Source organism: Heptranchias perlo, chromosome 38, assembly GCF_035084215.1.
Source record: "Heptranchias perlo isolate sHepPer1 chromosome 38, sHepPer1.hap1, whole genome shotgun sequence".
Taxonomy (NCBI): Eukaryota; Metazoa; Chordata; class Chondrichthyes; order Hexanchiformes; family Hexanchidae; genus Heptranchias; species Heptranchias perlo.
Genome location: NC_090362.1, coordinates 16,089,980 through 16,115,995, shown reverse-complemented (window position 1 = coordinate 16,115,995; position 26,016 = coordinate 16,089,980). Strand labels below are relative to the sequence as shown.

General features: G+C 43.0%; 2 protein-coding genes across 4 annotated transcripts in view; one reads left to right on the top strand and one right to left on the bottom strand.

The window, feature by feature from the left end:
- Positions 1-12,747, top strand: part of stra6 (signaling receptor and transporter of retinol STRA6) — a 39,478-nt gene extending 26,731 nt beyond the window's left edge. The window contains exons 13-18 of the mRNA XM_067973540.1: positions 2,307-2,440; positions 3,635-3,752; positions 5,174-5,275; positions 6,647-6,810; positions 8,782-8,919; positions 10,123-12,747. Coding sequence (XP_067829641.1) covers positions 2,307-2,440; positions 3,635-3,752; positions 5,174-5,275; positions 6,647-6,810; positions 8,782-8,919; positions 10,123-10,352 — 886 coding nt within the window. The 3' untranslated portion in view covers positions 10,353-12,747. The remainder of the gene's footprint in view (positions 1-2,306; positions 2,441-3,634; positions 3,753-5,173; positions 5,276-6,646; positions 6,811-8,781; positions 8,920-10,122) is intronic.
- A 2,318-nt stretch (positions 12,748-15,065) lies between these two features.
- islr2 (immunoglobulin superfamily containing leucine-rich repeat 2) lies at positions 15,066-20,074 on the bottom strand. 3 transcript variants are annotated; one of them, XM_067973538.1, is made up of 2 exons: positions 19,727-20,074; positions 15,066-17,809 (listed from the first exon to the last, which is right to left on the bottom strand). In XM_067973538.1, exon 2 carries the CDS (start codon positions 17,798-17,800, stop codon positions 15,797-15,799), a length of 2,004 nt encoding a protein of 667 aa, XP_067829639.1. In that variant the 5' UTR covers positions 17,801-17,809; positions 19,727-20,074; the 3' UTR covers positions 15,066-15,796. The 3 variants fall into 3 exon arrangements, with proteins under 3 accessions (XP_067829639.1, XP_067829640.1, XP_067829638.1); XM_067973539.1 differs by lacking the exon at positions 19,727-20,074 and adding an exon at positions 18,535-18,681; XM_067973537.1 differs by lacking the exon at positions 19,727-20,074 and adding an exon at positions 18,139-18,305.
- Positions 20,075-26,016: the final 5,942 nt, after the last annotated feature.

The following is a 26,016-nucleotide window of genomic DNA, read 5'->3' as shown; positions in this document are numbered from 1 at the left end:
ACAAGGAGATATTAGGACAGGTGACCAAAAGCTTGGTCAAAGTGGTGCAGAGATGGAGAGGTTTAGGGAGGGAATTCCAGAGCTTGGGGCTTAGGCAGCTGAAGGCATGGCCGCCAATGGGGGAGCGATTAAAATCAGGGATGCGCAAGAGGCCAGAATTGGAGGAGCGCAGAGATCTTGGAGGGTTGCAGGGCTGGAGGAGGATAGAGATGGAGAGTGGCGAGGCCATGGAGGGATTTGAAAACCAGGGTGAGAATTTTAAATTCAAGGCGTTGCAGGACCAGAAACTGATTGTAGGGCAGTGAGCACAGGGCAATGAGTGAATGGGACTTGTTGAGAGTTAGGATACGGGCAGCAGAATTTTAAATGAGCTGTAGTTTATGGAGGGTGAATGTTGAGAGGCTGGCCAGGAGAGCAATGGAATAGTAGAGTCTAGATGTAACCAAGGCAAACAAATCTCTGCAACCCAAAGCTCGATGTGTACTCGTCCATTTCCCTCTTCAGTGCTAGAGCTTGACGGGGTCGATCAGAAAACCGGGTGCAAGTTACTCCCCATTTGCTGCCCCCTAAATTGAATTAATGGAAAATAACGAGCAGCTTGTGTCTGATTTTTCACATTAAGGCTTCTGCCTCAGCAAGCTAACATCCCAGGACCGAAGAGGAAAATCTGTCCTGTATTGTAAGCAGACTTGGATGTAGTTATGGATGTGATCTGGAATGCGCTGCCTGAAAGGGCGGTGGAAGCAGATTCAATAATAACTTTCAAAAGGGAACTGGATAAATACTTGAAGGGGAGAAAAAAGTTGCAGGGCCATGGTGAAAGCTAATTGGATAGCTCTTTCAAAGAGCCAGCATGGGCACAGTGGGCCGAATGGCCTCCTTCTGTGCTGCATGATTCTAAGGTACTGCTGGCAGAAGGATATTTGTGGCATATGCCTCTCAATTGCAGATATTTTGCTTCAGCTAAGGCCAGGATGGTGAGGCACTCGTGTTTATCTTTGCTCAAACTGAACTAAATGATTTGTTTTTAATGCGCAGTTTAAATTTGGGTCTTTGTCTGTTGGGTTTTGTTTCGTGAGTGTGATCCATTGTCTTCCCATTCCATTATTCTTCATACAAACTATAATTTAAATCTTCCCCTTTGCCAGCCCAGTATCTGGAGGGGAGGGATTGTATTTACTAATGGATTTCATGTGCACAAATACTATTCAGTGAAGAATAATTCACAGCTTTTAAGATGAATGCATTTTTCTGCAATCCATACCTGTCTCAATATTGGAACTCTGGCATGTAGTTTGCTAAGAGCATTTGTGTGTGAATGTTAGTAAATTGTGAAGCTCCATCAATGTAAACATTCCAATTTATCCCTGTGAATCTTGCTGCTTTCTGTTCTCCATTTTAAATAGAATTCTATTTCCATTGAGTAGCATTAATGGAATTATTGTACCATCATTGGCTTGTCTGGGACTCTCTTCTCTTTAGGAAAGGGAAGACTGCACTGAGAGGTGACTTAATAAGAGGTCTTTAAGATTATGAAGGGGTTTGGTAGGGTAGACATAGAGAAGATGTTTCCATTTGTGGGGGAGTCCAAAACAGGGTGCCATAAATATAAGATAGTCACTAATAAATCCAATAAGGAATTCAGGAGAAACTTCTTTACCCAGAGAGTGGTTAGAACTCGCTACCACATGGAATGGTTGAGGTGAATAGCACCGATGTATTTAAGGGGAAGCTAGATAAACACATGAGGGAGAAAGGGTGAGATGAAGTAGAGTGGGAGGAGGCTTGTGTGGAGTATAAACACCAGCATAGACCAAATGACCTGTTTGTGCTGTAAATTCTATGTCATTATCTAACTTGTCATCTTCTGTGATATGTTGCCCCTGTCCTTTCTACCTCTGGTTAAACTACTAAGAAGAAAGGGAATCTAGAACTTTGAGAGGATTGAGGAGAATGCCTCATTTATTGCTCGCCCTTGGTTGCCCTGGTGGAGTTTGAACCTCTGTATTGCCAGTCTATGACCATTACCAATGCACTGCCGTACCCATTGGTAGTGGAGATGTTCCAGGAATGGGTATTAAGGAATAAAGAACCAAGGCGGGTAAATTGATGCAAATCAGCCATGATCTAATTGAATGGCAGGACAGACTGAAGGGGCCGAATGGTCAACTCTTGTTGCAGTGTTCCTTGGTGTTCGCAAACAGTCTAATTGTAATTTTTAAATTAATATCGAGTATCTGTGCATATTGGTATGTAAACACTATTAAATTTAACTACCTGCTCACTCGGATTTTGCTCTGTTACAGGGGCAACCTTCAGGCCCTCCATAGAGGGGACGCACAAAAAGTCTTCAATTGCAAGAAGCGCATCAGACCCTCGAGATCTGCCGTCGTCTGTTGGATGCGCTTCACCAGTTACCAGATAGCACACGTCTGTTTAGGTAACCAGCGATGGATCATTTCTAATTGTTTCAAATTTTAGGGGAGGGAAGAGGTCAAAGATAAAATGGATACAGTTTTATAATCCCGGCCATGTAACTGGTGGAAGCCCACTGAAAGTTTGCAATTCCCTCCTCCTTCCAATCTTTTAAAGAATAGAAGGAGGCCATTCAGCCCATTGTGCCTGTGCCAGCTCTTTGAAAGAACTATCCAATTAGTCCCATTCCCCTGCTCTTTCTCCATAGCCCTGCAAATTTCTTTTTCACCCTTCAAGTATTTATCCAATTCCCTTTTTGAAAGTTGCTATTGAATCTGCTTCCACCATCTTTTCAGGCAGTGCACTCCAGATTATAACAACGCACTGTGTTTTTATTAAAAAAAAAATTCTCCTCCCCTCGCCCCTGGTGCTTTTACCAATTACCTTCCCTCTGTGTCCTCTGGTTACTGACCCCTCTGCCAGTGCAAACTGCCTCCTTATTTACTCTTATCAACTGTTATTTTTGTTACTTGTGTACAAGTATTTCAAGGATTCAAATTATTTACTGCAAAGCCGGCCTAAAATGAGCTGGTGTTAAAATCTCCGTGGCCTGGAAATTGTGCAGCGCACAGATTAGTGTTTTTGCCTTTAACTCGTTGGTATGTAACTTCTTTAACCTACTTTAGTGGAAGCTGTGACCCCCAATATAATAGCAGATCCAGGAATTACACCATAATCTTTGCACAGGGTAACCTTTTTGAGGCATTTAAAATGATTCTGGAGTAAAGGCAATTGCCAAGAATCAAATAACACTCCTGTCCCAAGTTGTAAGTAGCCATTGTCAGTATGCTTTGATATTATGGCTGCAACTGAACTTGCTATCCATTATATTTGGGTTTTTCTCTTGTTTCTCTGACTACTGAGTCATTATGTTAAGATTTTGTTGCTAAAACTGCATTGCTCCCCTGTTTCTAAATTTGTTTAAAATTCATTCGGCTATCAAGGCCGGCGTTTTGTTGCCCTTGAGAAAGTGGTGGGCCTATTGGCTATCTGGAGGTGCAGCCCCATTTCAGTACGTGGGGGAAGGTCGGCAGAGAATCGGAACAGCGTGGATGCTGGGTGTGTCTGGCTGATTTAGTCTGCCGTAGAATGACATTAAATCTAGTGACTGTCTGAAAATCTGTTGGCATCTCATTCTTGTGATTTCTCCCATTTTTAGGTCTCCTCATTCAGCAGCTGGTATTCTTAACATGTTTTCTTCTATTTGCCGTTTTAATTGTCGTTCCCATTATCTACAAACAAAACATGATTATCTTTAAGATCGTGGAGGACGTATGGTGAGTACAATGTGCAGAAACATTTCAATCTCTTCCTGCTCAAATGAGTCGCAATTTTAAAATAACGCTAGGCTCCAGGATTTGGAATTTGCTCGTGTACTTTTTGTGTCGCTGGCAAACAGTTGTTTTGGGTTTTTTTATTTTGTTTGCTGTAGGGCCCCTTTCTTCCCCAGCCCAAAAGCTCACGCTCACTGAGGCTGCAGGACTGGCTCGTGAACTTTCCGAGTTGATAATTGGAATGCTCCATACAAATTGTCCGCCAGCGGTTTGCTAATTTGCCCGTGTTGTGCCCGAGTGCTGTGTTTGTGTTGGGAGACTGTTTCGGCTTTTAAAGGGGAGATTTTGTAATCTGACGCTCGCAGAGAGCACCAGTTGATAAATCCGCCAGCGGACAAAAAATCCAGAGTTGTGGGACTCGTGATTTCCTGACTCCTACTTCGTGCAATTACAGCTCCTAGCTGGAAGGTCCAGATCACTGAATCGTCCTTTTTTATTCTACTTTTATGCCACCTACAGGAACATAGGAACAAGAGTAGGCCATTCAGCCCCTCGAGCTAGTTCTGCCATTCAGTTAGATCATGGCCGATCTGTATCTTGACTCCATTTACCTGCTTTGGTTCCGTAACCCTTAATTCCCTTACCTACCAAAAATCGATCAATCTCAGTTTTGCAAGTTTCAATTGCCCCCCAGCCTCAACAGCTTTTTGGGAGCGAGAGTTCAGATTTCCACTTCCCTTTGTGTGAAGAAGTGCTTCCTGACATCACCCCTGAACGGGCCTAGCTCTAATTTTAAGGTTATGCCCCCTTGTTCTGGATTCTCCCCACCAGAGGAAATAGTTTCTCTCTATCTACCCCATCAGCTCCTTTAATCATAAACACCTCAATTAGATCACCCCTTAATCTCCTATACTCGAGAGAATACAAGCCTAGTCCATACAACCTATCCTCATAATTTAACCCTTTTAGCAGACTCGAGTCTGTGTGGACCTCCCAAACGTTGCTGCACAGCAAACCCAGCTTCAAGAGAGTCTCCTCCCAGAGCAGACGTTTTTTGCGTTTGTTCCTAATGGTCAGTCTGAGCATCCGGACGTTAAATTAGTGCCAAAAATGTAGAAAATTCTATCTGCGTCCACTGAGCACTGGATTCAAATTGCCCAAACATGACGACCGCGACATTCATTCAGTCTGCCCAAGGGTCGGGAGGGAAATCCGTCATCGTCCTCTCTGCAAATCAAGTTTTGAGTTTGAATTTTATTGGTGTAAATTTGGCCTTTCAACAATTCCATAAAACCCCAATTGCACTTGCCTTGGGTCTGGGTCCATTAGTGTTTTAAATGGATCTTGCAATAAGGGTGATGATTCGCATGTGTAATGATCTCTTTGGATTGTCACTTCTTACTTTTTCTCTTTCTCCTTCAAAGGCCCTTCTGGTTAACACTGATTCTGGTCATGTTGATTCAACACATATTAGCTCGACTACTGTTCCTTCAGAAGGATGGCAAACACTTGAGCATCACTAATAGGTACGAGAGGTTTTGGTCTGTTGTGGGTATTTATAAGTTTTCTTTTAGTTAATCGACATTGTATTAACTGCATTTGCCCTGTCTGCCCATTATCCACTATCTGAGGTAGAGTTGAGAAGACTTTTTGTATATTTGAAGTTCTCACCCCCAGTAGGGAAACCTGTGCACACTGGACTCCTCCCCAGTGACCGTGCTCAAATATATTTATTTCTCGTTCCCCTCTCTCCCCACCCCGTTGAGTAGAATATACTGACAAACAACAACTTGCATTTATATAACACCTTTACCGTAGTTATGAGTTCGGGGAATTTTGCGGGGGCGAAACTGTTGTAGGTAAATTTTTAAACGAGAATGGCCCCATTTTACAAAGAGGTGGTGTTTGCTCACCTGTCACTTAAATGTAGTGAGTGGTTGGGGGGAGGAGGGAGGGGGGAGGAGGGAGGGGGGAGAGGTTTCCATACTGGGCGAGAACTTCAAGTAGACAAACTATCTTCTCAACTCTACCTCAGATAGTAGATAATGGGCAGACTCAGTAAATGCAGTTAATACAATGTCAAGATCCTTTGACCAAACCCCATGCAAAAGCTGTGATTTGCAGATAAGAGGGAGTTTGCTAATAATTTCTGCTTTAGTACAAGCACGTTATAAAGAAAGCACTTGCATTTATGTAGTGTCTTTCACATCCTCAAAGCATTTTGCAGCCAGTGAAATACTCTTACTTTGTGTTGTAATGTAAGGAAACGCAGCAAGTTCCCAGAAACAGCAATGAAATAAATGACCAGGTGATGTTCGTTGAAGGATAATCGTTGGCCAGGACAGGAATTTTGGGGTATATTTTTCCAACCAGTGCTGTTTGCATGATATAAAATGCTCATATAAGCGTTTTTTATTTCAACTGTCGGTTAATGTCTTGTGAACACACAGGAGTCTAGTGTGGGTGCATTAAGTGCTTGAATAGGAGCAGCACCAGTCAGAAAATTAATTTCCCACTGTGTGTTCCTGCCCCCCATCACCACCCTTCCAAAAAGGCCACAAACCCCAAGAGCCAGCCTGTGGCTCGTACTCCAGCCTGTGGCTCGTACTCCAGCCTGTGGCTCGTACTCCAGCCTGTGGCTCGTACTCCAGCCTGTGGCTCGTACTCCAGCCTGTGGCTCGTACTCCAGCCTGTGGCTCGTACTCCAGCCTGTGGCTCGTACTCCAGCCTGTGCACAACAAACCCCACTTTCATCAAAACACTGGTGCAACCACCACTCTAGGTGGGTTGGGACTTTGCTGACCATCATTTTCAGTTCATGAATGTCCAGTCTGTCTGTATTTAAAAGTTTTGGAAAGAAACGCACCTTAATGCTTTAAGTTTCTCTTCCTCTGTAGACGAAGCCTGTACATCTTCACATACCTGCTCTTTACGTTCAATGTCCTGATCGGGGTCATTGCCGGCGTGTGGCGAGTGGTCTTTACAGCTCTGTACAACATCGTTCATTTTTGTCGCTTGGACCTCGGCCTTATAAATCGTGGGGTGGAGCTATTTGACCCAGGTAACTTTCTTGGGTGTTGTCGTGTAATCCTTTTAGTTTAACCTGCTGTAGTATCACTATACTGTAAAAGTGTCAAGTTTACATTTAAAGCTGTGCCTTTTAAGGCTTGTAATTTTTGTGTATATAAAACAAAACTTTCAAGTGTTGCAAAAAATCAATCAAGCCAGTCAAATTGTTCTTGCCAAACTCCTGATGTGATATGAACCAACATAACTTATTCTGAACTTTGTGTGTTTAAGTTTCCACCTCCATTACCTTTTGAACACCGCATAATGGTGTGTTTGGGACATGAGACTATTGTGCTACTGTTTTCATCTCCTTGCCCCCTCTTCCTTTTTCTTAACAAAAAAAAGCTTGATTTCTATTGTAAATTGTTGGTAAGATCTATCGCTGCAGTCCTGGAGCTTTGACTGTTTACTCCCCTTTAATGGTAGTGGTGTGTGTCCAGTTGGCTCCTTTACTTTCAACATTACTTTCGAAGGACTTTCTAATCCCTTCACTGCTGCAACTTGATGTCGAATTTATGTAATCCAGCTACTAATGTTATAAGATGCATTTTACAAACAATTAATACAAGACATTCTCCTTGTACCAAAAAAACTCTTCAATGGGCTTGTTGCTTGTAACAAAGCCTCAGCTGCTAACTAGGTAGCTCCTTTATGGAGCAAGCAAATGCTCTCCATAAAAGGAATATTTTCAAATGCCAAATCTAATCTGTACAAATTATAATTGGGATCCAAAATATTTGTTTCATAGTGGAAAATGTGGCAGATATGACCATGAAATGTTTTTTACTTGCTGGCTTCTAATGTCAGCAGATAAAATCTATAATATATTAAAAATCTAGCATCTACCTGTTATAAGCATGGACACATTAATTTATAATGTAAACTTGTCACGCTGTAGTTAGACCCACCTGCCAGTGGTGGTGCTGTAGTGCTACAACTTTGCATCTCCCAGCCCCTCTTCCTGTACAGCAGAGAAACTCCTAGATTCTACTGATTCCCAAACTGCTGTACATTTTGCTATTTAAATATTATAAGATCAAAGTAAGGACAGAACGTATGACTTTAAAATGGAGACTGAATTTCGTCTGCATGCCCTGATTCAATTATCCCCTACTTCACCTGAAGACTGAAGTCTATGTGCAACACCACAGGAGATTGGCTAGTATTTTACAAATAAGGTTTTCTTTTTCTTTTGCCTCCTCCCAGTTTCTAAAGGTCCTGGCTGTTGCTGGTGTGTAGTTCCACAGGTGCTGGCCACTCCAAGTGAGCCTAGGCAGTGTTAGTGGGGGTGATGATGTGGAGATGCCGGTGATGGACTGGGGTTGACAATTGTAAACAATTTTACAACACCAAGTTATAGTCCAGCAATTTTATTTTAAATTCACAAGCTTTCGGAGGCTTCCTCCTTCGTCAGGTAAATGACATTTACCTGACGAAGGAGGAAGCCTCCGAAAGCTTGTGAATTTAAAATAAAATTGCTGGACTATAACTTGGTGTTGTAAAATTGTTTACAATTAGTGGGGGTGGGGGGAGGAAACTCTCAGTAACTCCGCTGATCCCACGATGACAGCAAGAAGGCACGTTACCCCTGCGGGCTGAACGTAGGAACCCCCGTTGTAGCACCGTGCTCCTTCTGTACTTGACTGCGTCCATTAGGAGTGTGGTGTTTCCCCTTGCATGAATTTGTTTGTGATATGGCTCCTTTTTTCCTTTCACCCCCCCCCCCCCCGAACTCTTCAGTGTTGGGTGAGTGACCTGCCTCTTGTAGTGACCATTAAATGGGGAAGAGCTCCAGGAAACATTTGCCCAGCTATTTTCTCCTCTCTCTTCTCTCCATCCCTGCCTTGCATATGTGCAGGCACGATTTTTAACAGCTAGGAACTGGCAACAAGAAAGGTCAAGAAACCTCAAGTCAATAAAAGTGCTGTAATGAGAGAATCACTTTCTTTTCCTTTTTCTGCAGGCTACCACAATTACATCAACTTCCTGGTGGTGGAGGTCAGCCAGTCTCATCCAGTAATGAAAGCTTTTTGCTTTCTTCTACTCCACTCTCGAGGCTCGGAGATGAGCAGCAGTGATGAAGGCAAAAATGTTGAAGAAGGTCAGTGACCGTATAAGGGAAGGGAAAAGGCTGGAATTGTAATTGGGAGATACCCCAACATTCCTTTTTTTATTTTAGAAATTCAGGATTGGATCCACTGATGTGTTCCTGTTTTTTTTTTGTGCTCGCCAAAGTGGGGAATGTTGGTTCCAGGTAATAGAACGATCTCTTCAGGCACACAGGATTGCCAACTCTGGGCATTGTCCTGGAGGTTTCATCACGACCGCTCCACCCCCACACTCTCTACATTGGTCGGCCAACAAGTCCATCCTCATCGCATCGCCCTCCCTCGCAACTGGATGCTTCCCTGTCAATCAAACAACCCTTTTATCCCGTCTCCAATATTTTATTAGAACTGATAAATGCTCAAAGAAAATGAGAAAATTACATTTTTTTTTAATGTCCCTGTGATTGTGATTTTTCTCCCGAGTTTTGCTCGTAGCCGTATCCTGGAGATTAATCTTTAATTCCTGGATTCTCCAGGACAATCGTGGGGGGTTTGTCAACCCTACACACAGTCTGTATCGAGTGCCGTACCATGTCGTGCACTCCCCAGGTCAGGTGTGGCGCAGCCAGACGCAGAATAAAGCCACCTCTGCTCTGCCCCGAAAACCTGTCTCTTCCTCAATAGGAGAAGCTCAGTTGCCCCAGTGGTAAGTAAGTAAACCAAGTAGCACAGAGTGGAGATGGGCAGCAGTTAATAGGCCCAGTTAATCCCTTGTGCCAATAAGAGAATTGTTGCACCCTCTCTTGCTGCTGTAAGGCTTGCTCCCCCAGTGCCTTTTTTAAAATCAGCCACTTTAATTGAAATCCATAGCATTGTAAAATGATACAAATTTGTGATAGGACCTTGAGATACAGGTGGACATCCTGAGCTCTGAAAATGGAGCCCTTTTTGAGTACCTGGATGCAGGGTTGATATCTTAGACAATCTTGCATCTTCACTCATCCCACTATAAATTTTAGTATCCGTGCTTATAGTGTAAATTGCCTATGTAATCTTGTCACGCTGTAATTACACTCTCCTGCCAGTGGTGGTGTAATGCCACAATTTTGCATCTCCCAGCTCCTCCGCCCATACTGCAGAAACTCCTCTGCTCCAACCAACTCTGCTTCCCAAACTGCTGTACGTGTTACGTGCCAGAGAGATTCCGAGCCTCATGGACCATTGTGATGTGATGTATGTTTTGGTGCTACTTGCAGGGAGGATTCTGTTGGTGCCCAGTCAAAAGTTTACGAAGACGGCAAGGTCCAAACAAGCTCGGACAAGATGGTGGCTGATGTTCACGCTCTTGAACAATCCTTCATTGATTAGCTCCAGGAGGTCCACGGTTTGCTCACCTACTGATGCAGTTACAAATGGGGAACTGAACTGTTCCTCCAAACACAGCAAAGATGAACTTGATAAATCTGATCTGTGTGAAACTGAATAGGATCCTGTGTAAATCAGAGTTCCTTTTGTTGATGCAACTAATCTAGACCAGCAGGTCAGTCATATATCTACAGTAAAAATCATGTATAGGTTGCACACTTCCTGTCTATACACCTTACTTCCTGTTGCAACTTTTGGTCGTATTTTGCTATGTCAACTGTCACGGTGTAGTTACAGGCTCTGGCCACTAGGTAGCTCTATGGGGCGAGTTTCTGAACACTCTCCCAACTCTGCCATCTTGTATATTTAAAGACAAGCTTGTGTTCATCAACTGACCTATGTCAACACCAGGGGTAATTTACTAGTAGATACTTATTCCCTGTATTGTTTTCTTGTCTTTCTAGGACTTTGTTACTAATGGTGTTGTGTGCTGGTTTGAAGATGTCTACAAGCAGCTGCTTTGAGAGCTGAGACTATGTAATTGGAGTAAACTGATTCCAAAGAGATGCATAAAATCTCGCCCAAGTGTCATCAAAAACTACTTTTTTAAAAAAAATACAAACTATACTGTAGTATTGTAAGAATCTGAAAAAAATCAAAGCTGCATTTCCTTAAATTTTATATATTAGGTTTTCTAGTTTAGCAACTGATTTTAAAAAAAATAATATGCAAAATTTTTTTTGCTAAAACACCCAAGAATTATGGAAAATTTAACACCATATTCTCACCGAGTTTTTAAATTTTAATTGAGCTCTCTCCTGCACGATTACACCAGTGAACTCATGACCAAGAGGTTCATGTTTCCTTTTTTTTTTGGAAGGCTTATTGCTTCTGATCGTTGATCCTGCGATTGAAGTTACAGCTCATCCACTGAGCTCCAGACCGGTTTTGCCAGGAGTATCCTGCGTTTATGTTGAAGGAGTTGAGATAAATTTTTTTAATTTGGATGTATCGCTGGGCAATAGTATTGCTCATCACCTTGAGAGGTAGTTGACCATGAGTCTGAATACATAACCATTGCAGTCACAAGAACCCATCACTAGGTAAATTTGGGAACGATCCCAGCCAGATGTCCCTTGCTGAGATGATTGCTAGATTCAAATGGAAATGTGAGGGTTGAAATATCCGTATTAAATTTACACAGGCCATGGTGCAGTAGATTTGGTTGATGGTTGACCTTTGTTGAAAAGGGCACCTGGTGCCAAGATGTTGCCAAAATCCACCCAACTCTGTCTGTATTTCAGGCTGGTGGTGAGCACATATAATTTGGGTCTCCTAGCTTTGTGACAATAGACGAAACCCCTTAGGCCCAAGCGGACCCATTAAACGCTGCACGTTCGTTTACAAGTGAAAATAATGGCAGAGCCAAATATGGCTACCCTCAAAGTTTCGGGGTCCTCTCAACAGTGACCGTTGTCGCTCTGATCTCGAAGCAGTTGGATCATTTCAAATGGTGGGAAGATATGAATCTGTGGAAAAAATTGTGTGACCACTTGTAGGACCAGCCAGAGTTTAAAGCTTGTCTGATCCATGACTCGTGTCATTTATTGAATGATCTTTAAAGCAGTCTAGTGTGGTCACGCGTGTGTTTTGTTTTGTCATTTGCTCTGGTAAACCAAAGTGAAAATATTTTGTGGTTTTCTGTTGAATGGGAGTTGAACCAAGAGTCGTTCTAGTGTGTAACCTAAAGCCAATGGCATTGTTGAATGAAGCAGTTTGGTGTTTCTTGAAGGAATATTTTGCTCAGTAAAGGAGTAATGTTGAAATATGAAGCCCTACATAAATATGCAGACAGTGAATGACGAGGAGCCCAGGTTTATTGTATCCTGCAATTTCTGAGTGAGATTACTTGTGGAAGTAATCAGAGTTAGAATCTGAGAATACTTGTATTCATGAGGCAAGTCAGTATTGTCGGGTTAGTTGCTACAATTCTATGATAAGCTTGAGGAAGAGTTTTGAGTTGGGGCCTGTTATCATTTGATTCAATTGCCAAATAACAAGTGAGGCAACTTGGCCGGCTTTGGGTTCTTTTGACTGCTGTGCAATTCTGCCATTTCCAATGTCATTTTGAGATTGATGAAGCCTTGACCTGTTAATTCAACACATCACTAACTGATATAGAAGGGCTAAGTTCCTTTTTAAAACTCTGAGGATTGCACGATTATGTTTCCTCTTTCAATGTATAACACTTGCTGATCTCTGCAGCCAAAAACATTTGAGATTCTTGCAGGATTAGCATCAACAGTGGCCTGGGTTGTTCCAATGTGTTTTAGCCATTTTAATATCAAATGCCAATGTTGTTTCCAATGAGACATTGTCCAATGGTGCATTTAAAACACTGTGACTAATCACCTTTTTATGAGAAGTGGCTCCTTTTTAATGAGACTTAGATGTATTTTACCGTGTTGCTGTTTTACTCTTTCACTGTTTATAAAATAAAATACGATCATTATGATTTCGGACTTTTCTTAACTTTTTGGAGTTATTTTTCAATGAGTTCAACGAGAATTTGCACACACTCTGGTAACTGAATACATGCTCTTTTTTCAGATTACTTTCTGTAGCTGGGTGCAGTCAGGATCCTGTACAGTTATTCACACTGGGTAGGGTTACAGCAACAACTTGTCTTTATGCAATGCCTTGTAAAGTAGTAAAACGTCACCAAGGCAGTTTACAGGAGCTTTATCAGAGCAAAAAAGTTGATCCGCAGCCAAAGGAGGTATTGGGAGAGGTGACCAAACGCTTCATCAAAAAGGTAGGTCTTAAAAGGTGGAAGCGGTTTAGGGAGGGAATTCCAGAGCTTGGGGGTTTAGATGGCCGAAAGCACAGCCGCCATTGATAGGGTGAAGGGAATGGGGGAACATTGGAGGAATGGGACAAAGTAAAAATATCTCACTGCGAGCTGCAATCTGTAAATTATATAGTTATCAAATTGCTCTCGTAACAAACTATTGTGCTTCGAATGGAAATGGCAGTCAACCCCTCGGAATTGCTCATTCATCAACTACAATTTGAGAATCAATCCCAAAACACTGACGCGTGTAATTCTTCAGAGGAGGTGGCATTAATGAAGGTACCTGCTATAGATTATGGTGCTCGTCAAGTCATTTCATAGCAATAAAACCAGGAGCTCCACACAGGGAGGCACTGACGCCTGCCCCTGGTGGGCACCACACTGGTTTGACAGCGCCAGCAACTGGGATTTTATAACCGTCGTTTGACGTTACCAGCTATTGATTTTGGTTTAGTGGTGGGTTGCCTGACGGGATCTGCCTGTGCCCAATGCCACCGACGGTACAAAACCAGACAGACCCATCACTGGTACTGATGAGTCCCATTTAGTTCAATTTAAATCTCGAGCCTAAAGTATCCCTTTAACCTTCATCAAAGTTGGCACCCAGAGGAAGATGTGTTCTGGTGATTTTCCTATTCGCGTTCTCCCTCTTTCTTCACCCTCCTCCACTCCCCATGTCACAAGGGGCCGCCCAAGCTCAAAGATCCTTTTGGAATAATTCAATTCTGATTGATCTGACTAACTGCCATTTAAACCCTTGCTGAAAATGTTCAAATCCATTTATATGGAAATGATGTGTTGTCCTTGCCACATGGACCCAGTGACTTAAGGCAGTATTTCCTCAAATTGGTACGAGGAGGCTGGTCACAAGAATTTCAAAGTGAGATGTGAGAAAAGCCCATAATATGCATTGCTGCCTAGGCAATTGTCCAAATCGTTCTTCACATGTTGCAGTACAGTGGTTCAGTATAGTAGATTCACACACTGCACAGACCTGTTGTAAGGTTATGTTTTGTGATTCTGATTTACTTATGGAATTTCCGCTTTCATTCCTGCCATCCTGGGTCCACAGAACAAAGACTATACACCTCCCAGCTGGCGATGATGTAAATCTGAAGGTCACGTCGGCCTGCTTGCCTTCAACCTTACTGCATCTTTAAGTAACAAACACCGTGACTGTTAGCTGAAAGCTGGGACAAGTTCCCAGCCATCTTGTAATTATCAGGGGGAAAGGAACTATAAACAAATAACCTTAACTCAAAACCACTAAAACTCCTACATCCCAATGTCATCAAATTCTTAAGCTTCAATGAAACCCAGTGTTTTTAACCTGACTTCACCAACTGCTGAAAAATATCAGTTATTTAGTAGAAGTCGCAGTCTGATAATAGATTATGATTCATAAATGTTAGAAAGTTAGCATCAATCTTAATTATTTCGTTAACTTGAATGGAACTTGTTAACTTCCGGTCAAACTGACATAATACAGTTAACACTGAGTCCGAAACCCCACATCAGGACTCGTGTGTGTGTGTGTGTGTGTGTAATCTAAGGCTGACCCTCCGGTGTAGTACTGTGGGAGTGTTGCACTGGTGAACAATAATGTCTTTTGGAAGAGAAATGAAACCAGGTCCTCGTTCAGGCAGCTGGCAAAGTTTTAATGGGAAGACAGTAGGGTCCATGCGAAGACTGGTGTCCATGAGGAGACAATGGGGTCTAAGGAAAGATGGGGGTCCATGGAAAGATATGGGGGTCCATGGGAAGACGGTGGGTTTCTGGTCTGGAGGAGTGAAATCAAGTGAGCAGAAGGATCAATTCATTTTGTATTTTTTTCTTTCTGCTGGCCATGTGATAATAACCTATAATTTGCTTTAATAAATCTCTGCTTACACTATTTGGTTTATTTCCATACGAATAAAATCGATGTCTTTTCATCAGTGAAGATTTCTAACCAATTCCAAATAATAAGTTAGATCTGAATTTTGATTTTTTTTTTAATTTATTGAATACAGAGATAAATGTATATCAAAAGAAAAGGCAGGTAGGAGCGAGAGTTGATCGAATTAAAACCAGACACCACACACACACCAGAACCCACAACAAGATCGCTCGATTTCTGGAGTGGGAGAATTACCCCGGACTCCTTTACACTAAATGCACTCTGTACGCACGCAAAACATCACTTTGATATAAACGGATGCAAGGGACGAATCTCTCAACACGACAAAGTCAAGTTTTTTGCACCGAGTGTAAATCTGCAGGATTGGTTTGCGGAATGTAATTTAACAACATTGTACTAGTTAAACACTTAAGAGCTACACACATCTACTTCACTATATTGACGGGGAGGGGGAGGGAATACTCAATGAGGGTTTGGCGATTAGACATGCTGTAGGTAGGACTCTACAAAGGAAGGACAAAGCTGTGGTTTGATCGATGGAGCACCAATATATTTTGACACCAGAACAAATATTTCTAGAGCTGTTCTCGAAGGCTGGTCTCAGTTGCGTTTTTTCCAGCACCAGACGGAAATTCCCTATGGATTCCTGGATCTGACTCTCTCAATCCACAGATCCCAGGGATTGTTGGCAAATTAACAGCAAAGTCCTGGAATTATATAGAAAAACACGATACGGCGTGTGAAGGTCCACAGGTTTGGTGTATTGTACGGTTTGGGTATGTTAGATTTGATTTAAGTTTCCGGCCACCGATCAGCGCACCGGCCGCCTGTAATTCCCGTTGATTTCCTGGGCGATATTAACAGCCTCCGCCCCGAGGGGCAACCGGTCGCTGTATTCCGAGCCCGCTTCGAACTCGTCCTGGTTGACCTTGCTGTGGGACTCGGGAATGGATTCGGCCACCAGACTCCCTCCCCCGACCTCACTGGGGTCGTAGATCTTTTCCGAGCCGTGGAAAGAGGCGCTGGCCTCGAAGGTGCAGGGCGGGTTCTTCTCCGGCTTCTCCTGGGCTTGTGTCTTCATGATCAGCTTGTAGGTCTTGCCTCGGTACTTGTACATCAGGTGGCAACAGGTGGCCCCCAGCAGTGGGATGGTGGCCAGGCCCAGGAGAAAACAGCTGACCACCACCATGATGAGGAGGGATGGGACCTTCCTCCTGGTTGTGAAGACGACTTGGACCTGGCAATCTTGCCCGGTGTAGGTGAGGCAAAGGGTATAATTACAGCCCGGAGTCAAGCCCTGGAAGCGGTAGGAGTTGACGCCGCTTTCAATCATGGACCACTGGACCACCGAAGCCTCTCTGCCACCCCCCTCGGTGCAGAGGTACAGCATCTCCAGGTTGTTCTTATTAGGAGAACTCTGGAATGGGGTCAGCTGCACCCTGGCGTCGGTCTCGGTCACTTCCAAAGCGATCACCCCAAAATCGAAAGTGTGCTGCTTCATCTCCGAGCTCAGGTTGAAGGCGTGGTTGGAGATGTAGTGGCTGCCCTCCTTCTTGGCGCAGTTCTGTGCGCCGGGGGGCACATCTGGCGACACCAAGACGGGTCCCCGGGCCGGAGCGTTGCTCACAGTGGCCGTTGGAGTCTTCCCCTTCCCTTCCACCTTGGGCCAACTGATGACATTGTTCTTGCCCATCTTCAGGCCGGGCTTGCGTCCCCCGGTGGAGGTCAGAATGGGGTCCTTGATGTAACCGGGGTCGTGTTTCTGGGACGGGGTCACCACCACGTTGAGGGAGGACTCGTTGCTTCCCATTGGGTTGGTGGCCAGGCAGGTGTAGAGCCCCTCCTCGTACTTGGTCAAGTGGGGGATGATGAGGGTGCCGTTCTTCAAAGCCACGAAGCGGTCCGGGCTCTGCTTGCGGTCTGCAGTCAGAAGCTCGTTCCTCTCCTCCGCCACGTTGGCCTCGTTGAGTTCAATCTCCTTGTTGGCCGTTTGGATCTTCCATGTGATTTCGGGCGGAGGATTCCCCGTGGCGTTGCAGTGCAGGATGAGCATGTAACCTTCATAGAGCTCGGCCTTGTCGTTGCTCGGTTGGTAGGTCAGATACACCACCGGGGCCGTGCAATGCAACTCGGGCATCTCCACCACCGCCATCCCTTTCAACTCCTCGGGCGCCGAGCACAGGATGTCCTGTTTTTCCGGGATGGAGATCAGAGCCTTGAGGATCCAACTTTTCAACCACTGCAGCTCGCAGCCGCAAGAGAAAGGGTTACTGTAGATCTGGAGGTGGGACAAGGAGGTCATGGAATCAAAGGTGTCCTCGTATATTGTGTGGAACTTATTGCTGTTAATGCGCAAGGAGCGCAGGTCCTTGAGGGTGAAGAAAGCGTCTCTGGGGAGGACCACCATGAAATTGTTGTTCATCTTAAGAAGCTGCAGCGCCGTCAGATTGTACAAGTCCTGCCAAGGGAAGTCCACGATCCGGTTGTGGCTAAGGTCAAGATTTTTCAGCTGCAACAGAGGCGCCAGGGTGCCCTCCTCAATCCTGGTGATCTCGTTGTGCGCCAACCAGAGGGATGTCACCTGAGCGACGCCGACGAAAGAGTTTCGGAGCAAGGACTTGATTCTATTGGCGGAAAGGCTGAGGGTTGTCACGTTGTAAGGCAAACCGTCGGGAACTGAGGCGAAATTCTTGTAAGCGCAGTCGGCGAACTGGTGAGAATATTTATCCTGACACACGCAAGGCTCTGGGCAGGCTTGGACAACCCAGAAGCTGGTCAGACACCAGGCACTCAAGATCAGTAATTTGTCTACCATCTTCCCCCTCTAAAGTGAAGGGAAAAAAAAAACATACAAGTAACGTTTTAAGGATAGTTTATTAGATCCCGCCGCAGACTACAGCACTGCTACCAGGAGAGAGGGAACCTTACAGAGGCCATCCGACCCATCATGCCTATGCCCGGTCCTTGAAAGACCTTTTCTAATTAGCCCTACTCCTCCTCCTCTTTCCCCAAAGCCCTGCAATTTTTTCCTTTCCAATTCCCTTTTTGAAAGTCCCTATTGAATCTGCTTCATTCAGGCCGTGCCTGCCAGATCATGACTGACTGCGTAAGAAAATTGTCCTCATCTCCCCCCACGATTCCTTCGTCAATTACCTTAAATCCTCTGGTTACCGATCCTCCTGCCAGTGGAAACAATTTCCTCTGATTTAATCTATCAAAACCTTCCATAATTTTGAACATTCTCTGTTCTCAGCCCTCTCTGCTGTAAGGAGAACAGCCCAGCTTCACCAGTGTCACCACATAACTGAAGATATGAGCAGCCAGCTCCCAGGCCGGATGTCATTAGCCCGGCAGTAATACATGATGACATCCAATTAAAGCACACACGACACACAACACATTGTGTTCCATCCTTAACACAAATATTCAAATGTGCAGGAATTCTGTCCATTTTTAGATGGTGATAAATTCCCTCTAAGCAAACAGTTAAGATTCATTCGCAGTTGGACTTGATCTAAACGCAGAGTTGGAGAAAAGAGAGTTACTTACAATGAAATCCTCAGCTGATGGTGTTTTATACAAAAGCACAGATGAACCTTTTAGTGTTCCTTGAACGGCGGAGATTGATCCAGACTTTATTAAAACGGGGCGAGAAGCGATTCTATTGATGTGTTAACTCAAACGTGCGTTTGTTTTGTTTGAGATTTGGTAACTAAAAGTAATCCCGCATTTAATTCAGCCTTAGACCGGTGTGGGGAGAGAAAATAGGAAGATCACTCCGCTTCTTAATTCGCCCATTTCCCATTAGCAAAATGTCACAAAGTCCCCAAATATATACTAGGAAAAAAAAATCAAGTTTTAAAGTTTAGAATTTTTAAAGTGCCTGTGACAGTGACATTACACTGGCTACACCGGGAATCAAGATTAGACAGTATTGGCTACCTATGAAGAGAGAAACTATTAAATAATTCTATCATCTGATATTAAAAATTAATTCGTCTCCGGCCATCGGTTCAAATTTGGAACTATTTCAAACACTGCAGAGTCAGGTCACTTGTATTTTCGACTCTGAAATTCAGAATTTCAGAATTAGCTTTTTTTTAAAATTAAGATTATGATTTCAAACAATTCAGTCTTTCATGTAAGACACGGATGAAAGGAGAGAGATCAGTGTAAGATTGACACTATCAAATTATACCGTGCACCGATCTCCAAAGGTTTCTGTGTAACGTAAGATAAATGTAATCGAAAAATGATGTTTGGCACTTAATTTGGGGATTTATGATTCATTTCTGATTCGTCGGTCGCCAGCTTTAAATCAATTTCCTTCCATAATCACGAGATTTCGTTACTGTTTTTTTTTGGAGGGTGGGGATTGTTTGTGTCATAAAATATTAATTAAAGAATAATCGACGTGTTTGTGTCTCTCAGAACCGGGCAGCAATGAGGGAGATACAGGTTTTATTCAATTGAATGAATATTATGTCCTATTGAAGAGAAAAATTATATTTTGGAAATAGACAAAATGTGGTTTGAAAACACAATTCAATTATTATTATTATTATAACAATGATGTCCGATTGACTTTTATCTTCTCTTTATTTGTGGTAATAAGAACCTTGAGGATGAACTCTTGCAAACTATATTTTAGTTGCAATGGGTTTCTGAATGCCTTTACCGCCTAAATCAGTTTCACAATTTAAAGGTGACTGAAATGTGAATAAATTCAATTCTTTCTTACCGTTTGATGTAGGGATTGCTCTTCTGTAAGTCAGAACACGCCCGAGAGCCGTCGGAATTTGGCACCGTAACTTACACAGTTTGGGCTAAACGTGGCGAGGCGGCGGCGGAGGCTCCCACCGGGCACAGATTGCAGGGTTCAGCCTGGGGTTGGGGTTCGGGTTCGGGCTCGGCTCCTCGAAGCGCCGCGTCGAGTCCAAGAGGCATTTTTTTTGACGGCAGTTTTGGGCTTCGGGTGCCCACAAACCCCTGTGCCTGAGCTGTCAGTTTTGGCTGGGATCTCCGGGCGCGCCCCCGCCAGCCCCGGCGGCGCGCAGCCTCTCCCAGGTACCGCGCCTCCTCCTCCTTAGAGCAACAGCCTCTCCAGAAGGAAGCGAGAGAGTGAGAGAGAAAGAGAGATAAAGAGAGAGAGAGAGAGAGAAACACTATCACTGGGATGGATAAACCAAAAATCCCACTTTATCATTAGTCCCCCTTGTATAGAGACATAGTGAGCAGTCCCCAGATATACATCCTATAATTTATCTCCTATGGATGTGTGCAATTCTAAAATGCATTTTAATATAAAATCACAATGCTCTAAATCTATTTGTAACATGCTTTGTATAAATGATTACGTCTCCCACAATGGGCGCGCAGGAAACAGAGCCCAGCGTGGAAGCTGAGACTGAGGGTCAGAAACTGCAGAGAAGGCGCGGTGATGGTTGCAGAGAGGGGCGGGGGGAGAGTGGGGAGATCGCTAACAAACCCGGGCACAGCCGACCCCCAACACATTCACCGCACCTCAAATGTATACGGTCAGAGTGAGGACACCGGCTCGCCTCTTCACCTGGAATCTCACACTCGGTATGTATCTGATGGATTATGTCCATGATGGATAGACAGACAGTCAGACAGATGGATAGATAGATAGATAGATAGATAGATGTCTAATGAATATATGTTATCAGAAATATACATATTATCCAATATAATCTATATATGTATGTATTATCCGATATATATATTTTGGATATTTCGGCCACTTTATCGGCTCAAAATATTTGTAATGGGGACGGGAAGACAGTGTTCAGGGGCCAGTTTCATTGAGCTATAATGGTCAAAATGTTCTTTACCCAATTAAACCCACACGCACATATATATATATATATATGCAAAGGATGTAGCGTCTGATTCCCTACAGGACCTCAGTGCCCCACCAGCCCACCTCGCCGCTTGCTCCCCTCGTACAATACCAATCATGAGCCGGTTATAGGCACATTACAGCGTTGGGGAGCGTCTTGGAATAGTTGTGCAACACTGTGCACTTAGCAAATGTGCAGAAAAAGAAAGGGAATCCGAAGGAAATCAACCAGACGCGCTCATGCATGTTGTTAAACTAAAATCCAACATCCAACCCATTGTTCCAGCCTCACCTGGCGCCGTGTGTTCTGCTCTCCATCCAACACACCCAATCTAAAATAAAACTTCGTCCCAATCTCCATTGGACCCATATTTCGGAAATATTTAAACACCATTTGTGGAGTTTTGCTATAATATTTTGCCTTTCCATACTCGGTTAGATAAAATAATGCCTTTATATAAACTTTCATCACTTCAAAGCACTTCACGTACTCCGAATGAGGGTGTACATTCGGAGTGAGATTATGATATATTTTATCAATTCTGGGGAATTTTTGTCTCCACTAATCCGTATCTTTTTTGGTCAGTTCTATAAAAACCGATGCACTTTATCAACGATGAAACGACAGCTCAACAGTGAGAATTTATGGAATTAACATTCTGGGTTGAGATCAAAGGGAAATGATTGATGTTATAAAATTAACAAAGTACATTTATTTACAACATGTTTGGAGATATTATCTGAACCTTTGTGTTGAGATTTGCTGTTGGGGCTGAGAAATTGAATCCCACCTCTGAACGAATTTGCAGCTGGATCGGGCGTTCAAAATGATTCCAGTCCCTATTTAGATATAATGAGCTTCAGAAATTCATGGAGTTAAATGGAGCTTTAAAAATGTAATGTTGAAATTTGCGCGATCTCACCAGCTAACCGAATCCTACAGGACGGGAGAAATTCAACAGTTTATGACAGTTCCCCAGAATGAAAATGTGACAGATTATTTTTTCAGGTAGTCATTTTGTCCAGTTGAAATAACTCCAGATAATCGCAAGTGATGCATATAATGTCTACAAATAGAAGTAGCAACAAAATAAAGAGGAAAATCTAGACATTAGCTGAACACAAGTGTTGGATTGTTTTTTATGTTGAAACTGAGACAAAATTCACACCTAGGATGTTAAGTCTTTAACGATGAAAGCAACTGTTCTTATCAATGACCAGAACCTTTAAATCCGAACATTCCTTTCGTGATTCCCATTGCACAAAAAATCCTGAATTTGAAGACTTAGTTACAATAAAATCGTAGTTTCAAATTCAAGCTAACGGTGAGATTTGGTGAATTCGCTGGGAGAATCTTACTGTGAAACCTCTGTTGTATATATCCCTGTATTTTGGCTCAGTTAATATCAGTCCGATCCGTCTTGTGTGTCAGCGGAAAATATTAAAGAGAGATATGGAGATAATGGTGAAATAATTAACTGCTTACACATAACGCAGCGCAAATACTCTGGTGTGTGTATATATATATATATACAGACGTATATAATTACACACATATATATTATACACATATATATATACACATATACACACACATATATGCACACACATATATATACACATAAATTTACAAATTTTGCACCAAGGTCATAAGATGTCATCCGTTTCAATGTCTGTTTTATATATTCTCTTTACCACCACAACAGCTTGAAACATTCAGTGCCAATCAAATCTTACCCTGTATATCAAAACACCCTCTTACTGAATGACGGTACCAGGTAGTAAATGCAGTTTAAACAACACTAAGCCCCCTGTGTTATCCTACAGGGCCGTTATAGGAAATTCCTCTGCCCGCTATTTTAACCATGAACCCGTTTAAAATAAATGGTTGGTGCCTCCATGAAAATAGCAGAGGTATTTCATGTTACTATTATTGCCCAGTGCAATTTTAACCTCAAATTGTGTTTGATTTTATCTGGTAGTTAGTGCCTGGATCAAATCTCTTTATGCCCTATTTCAACGCAAATTCTAACTTGTACAAAATCAACCGGTTCAGGACTGCATTAAAATACCACCTGAAGGAATGGTACAGATATGTTACCCGGGCCTGTGGAAAGCTCTAAATTTATTCTGAAGCCCAGCGTTGATTCCTTTTTAATTAAAAAGACCTGAAAAGCTGAAAATCTGAAAAAGAAACAGAAATCCATCGGTAGCTGAAAATAGAAAAGACAAGTTAATGTTTGGGCTGAGTGTTTCCAGCCTTTTCTGCCTTTATCCCAGTACTGGGATCATCGTTATACTCTGGGAATTCTGTAATCCAAATAACCGAGCTGGCTTACAAAAAAAGTCAGAAATTTGAAGAAGATCTATGCAGTTCTTTGTCCTGATTTTTGTTGGTCTCTTTCTTCTTGTTCTGATTGTATCAAAATGCTAGTTCATCTTTCCTTTTCCAATTCTCATGAAGGGCTGAAACATTAATTCTCTCCCACAGATAACAACTAGTCAGCTGTGTGTTCCCAGAATTTCCAGTCTCTGTTTCAGATTTCCAGCATTTGCAGTTTTGCCTTTTTAATGGAATTGTTGTGACTTTTGTAATTGAACAGAGATTAATGCAAATATTCCACTGTGATGTCTCATCAAAAGTCAGAGATTCGCTTTTGATTATTTTACTTCTTAAAATTTACAGTAAAACTCAGTTACCAATATATTTAGTAATAGTATTTCAGCTATTTCTATATTGCTGCCCCCCTGAAAAAAAAATAATTTCATAGAACCATAGAGCACAGAAGGGGGCCGTTCGGCCCATCGTGCCTGTGGCGGCTCTTCCAAAGAGCTATCCAATTAGTCCCACTCTCCCTGCTCTTTCTCCAAAGCCCTGCAAATTTTAGTTTGAAATATTCAAAACCAGCCAGCAGCATGCCTATATTGGAAGGCCACAGGAATTAGCTTATAAGATCTGTTTCTGGTTGTTTTATTTTTGCTGTTGATGACAGATGGGAAAGACTTTGAGCTTGCTGTCACTACCAAAAAATCGAAATTTAAGTTCACATGTTTTCTACATTCAGCTGTGCAGTGCAGTGCTCCAGTTACTGCCGGGCTCCCATTGTAGTGGACCCTCTGCGATGGGCCATTTCTGCTGGGACTGCATCGTATACATTTCAGATACAGCTGTTCACTATTGTAGACATGTAGCAAGCTCTTTTAACGTATTTCATCTTCATCCCTTTCAGCTCAGCCGCACCATGTTATGCTACAGAAATAGTAACAATCGATGCATCCGTGGGCTCTTAATAAACATGTATATACTGCTGTCTAATCTGCAATTTGTTTTATTTATTTATTTTTCTAACCCCTATCCATTTTTATTTGGGATTTTGTGCTGATCAAGGTGAGGGATGTTAGTGTTGAGAAATGAAACACTTCTCCCAATTCAGGCATCCAATGTCAGTATATGTCACTACCAGGTCACACACAGCATTAAGCTCCCTCTACTCTGCCCCAACAAGGTACCTCAGTCCCAAGAATGTCTAATCTTCTTAGGGTTGGGTGGGGTAGTAGGAATATAGGAATGGGGGTAGGCCATTCAGCCCCTCGAACCTGTTCCGCCATTCAAAGAAATCATAGCTGATCTGTATCCTAACTCAATTTACCCGCCTTGGCTTCATATCCCTTAATACCCTCGACTAGCAAAAATCTTAAAATTCTCAAACTGCCATTTGAATTCATGTTCTAATGGATTACTAGTGCAGTAGCATAACCACTATACTACAGGAAGTATCTCTTTTGAGGGCAAGGTGGTATCACGATGACATGCCTGGCGATTGGAGTTCAGAACCAGGTCCAATCATTGCTGCAGACTCAGTAATCTGACTCTTGATCAAGGAAACTAGCCAGCTTCTCAACACATCCAAAGATGGGCAATAAATGTGGCCTTGCAAGAATCACCCACATCCCGAGAACAAATCAATAAAGAGTGTGAGGCCGGAGAGGTGTGAAACTAGTCTCATGCCGTTTCCCAGAATTGAAAGTGCTGTTGGATGCAGCATGTAGTATAACTGGGCCAATGATGCATCTGACGGTCAGTCATGTAACTAGTGGTGATGTTTATCTCTGCCACTGGACAGCAATTCAAACATATAGAAATGTTCAATAATGGGAGTTTTGCATTTGGCTCTAATGGCGGTGGGGAATGTGAAAGCCTCCTCACACGGCAATAACACACCTCGTTAAAAGTAATTAAATTAAAATAAAACACTTCACAAATACACGTTCTCCCCCCACAGCGTCACAGCAAGATCCCAGGTTCAATCGCTAGTCTATGTTGAGTTAGCTAACCTCACCTGGAGCAACAGTTAGGGAGCCACTACAGCCCTAAAAATCAGCCAACATTGCTGCTTCTGATAGTTATTCAGTGATCCCTGCTGGAAAGTATACATGTGTAGACATGGTCAGGTTCCATCGTGATGCTTTCCATAGTCAAATACCCCGCTGGCGCTGTTTTGACCCACGCATGATAAGCAGCCACTTGGGTAAGATGCCAGATGTCAATATAGCCACACGCAGCACCAGCTGATGCGTGGAGCAGAGAATAGTGGGGGGAAATCATTTAAAAGAAAAACATTTTTTTCAGAAAAATATTTGAATGTCCTGAGGTATGAAAAGAAAGAACTTAAAGAAGCATTTTATATTGTGCCTTTCCTGACCTCAGGATGTCCCAAAGTGCTTTACAACAAATGAAGTGCTTTTGAAGTGTAGTGACTGTTGTAATGTAGGAAACATGGCAGCCAATTTGCGCACAGCAAGATCCCATAAACAGCAATGTGATAATGACCAGATCATCTGTTTTTTAGTTATGTTGGTTGACGGATAAATATTGGTCAGGTCACTGGGGAGAACTCTCCTGCTGTTCTTCAAGATAGTGCTGTGGGATCTTTGACGTCCAGTTGAGAGGGCAGACGGGGCCACGGTTTAACATCTCAGTACTGCCTCAGTACTTCACTGGAATGTCAGCTTACATGCTCAAGTCTTCAGATTGGGATTTAAACCCTCAACCGTCTGACGCAGATGCAAGAGCGTTACCCACTGAGCCGTAAATACTTGAACGTCCTAACGTATGAGTTGCAGCTGGGGCTGCGAACGGGGACAAGCACTCGGGCCTGAACCGGTGC

Excerpts from the sequence above, each read along its gene's own strand:
- islr2 (XM_067973537.1), bottom strand. The coding sequence starts at position 18,225 with ATGTTCAAAATTATGGAAGGTTTTGATAGATTAAATCAGAGGAAATTG. Across the intron at positions 17,810-18,138 it reads CGGTAACCAGAGGATTTAAG|AGGGGGAAGATGGTAGACAA; the intron begins GTAATTGACGAA and ends CCTTCACTTTAG.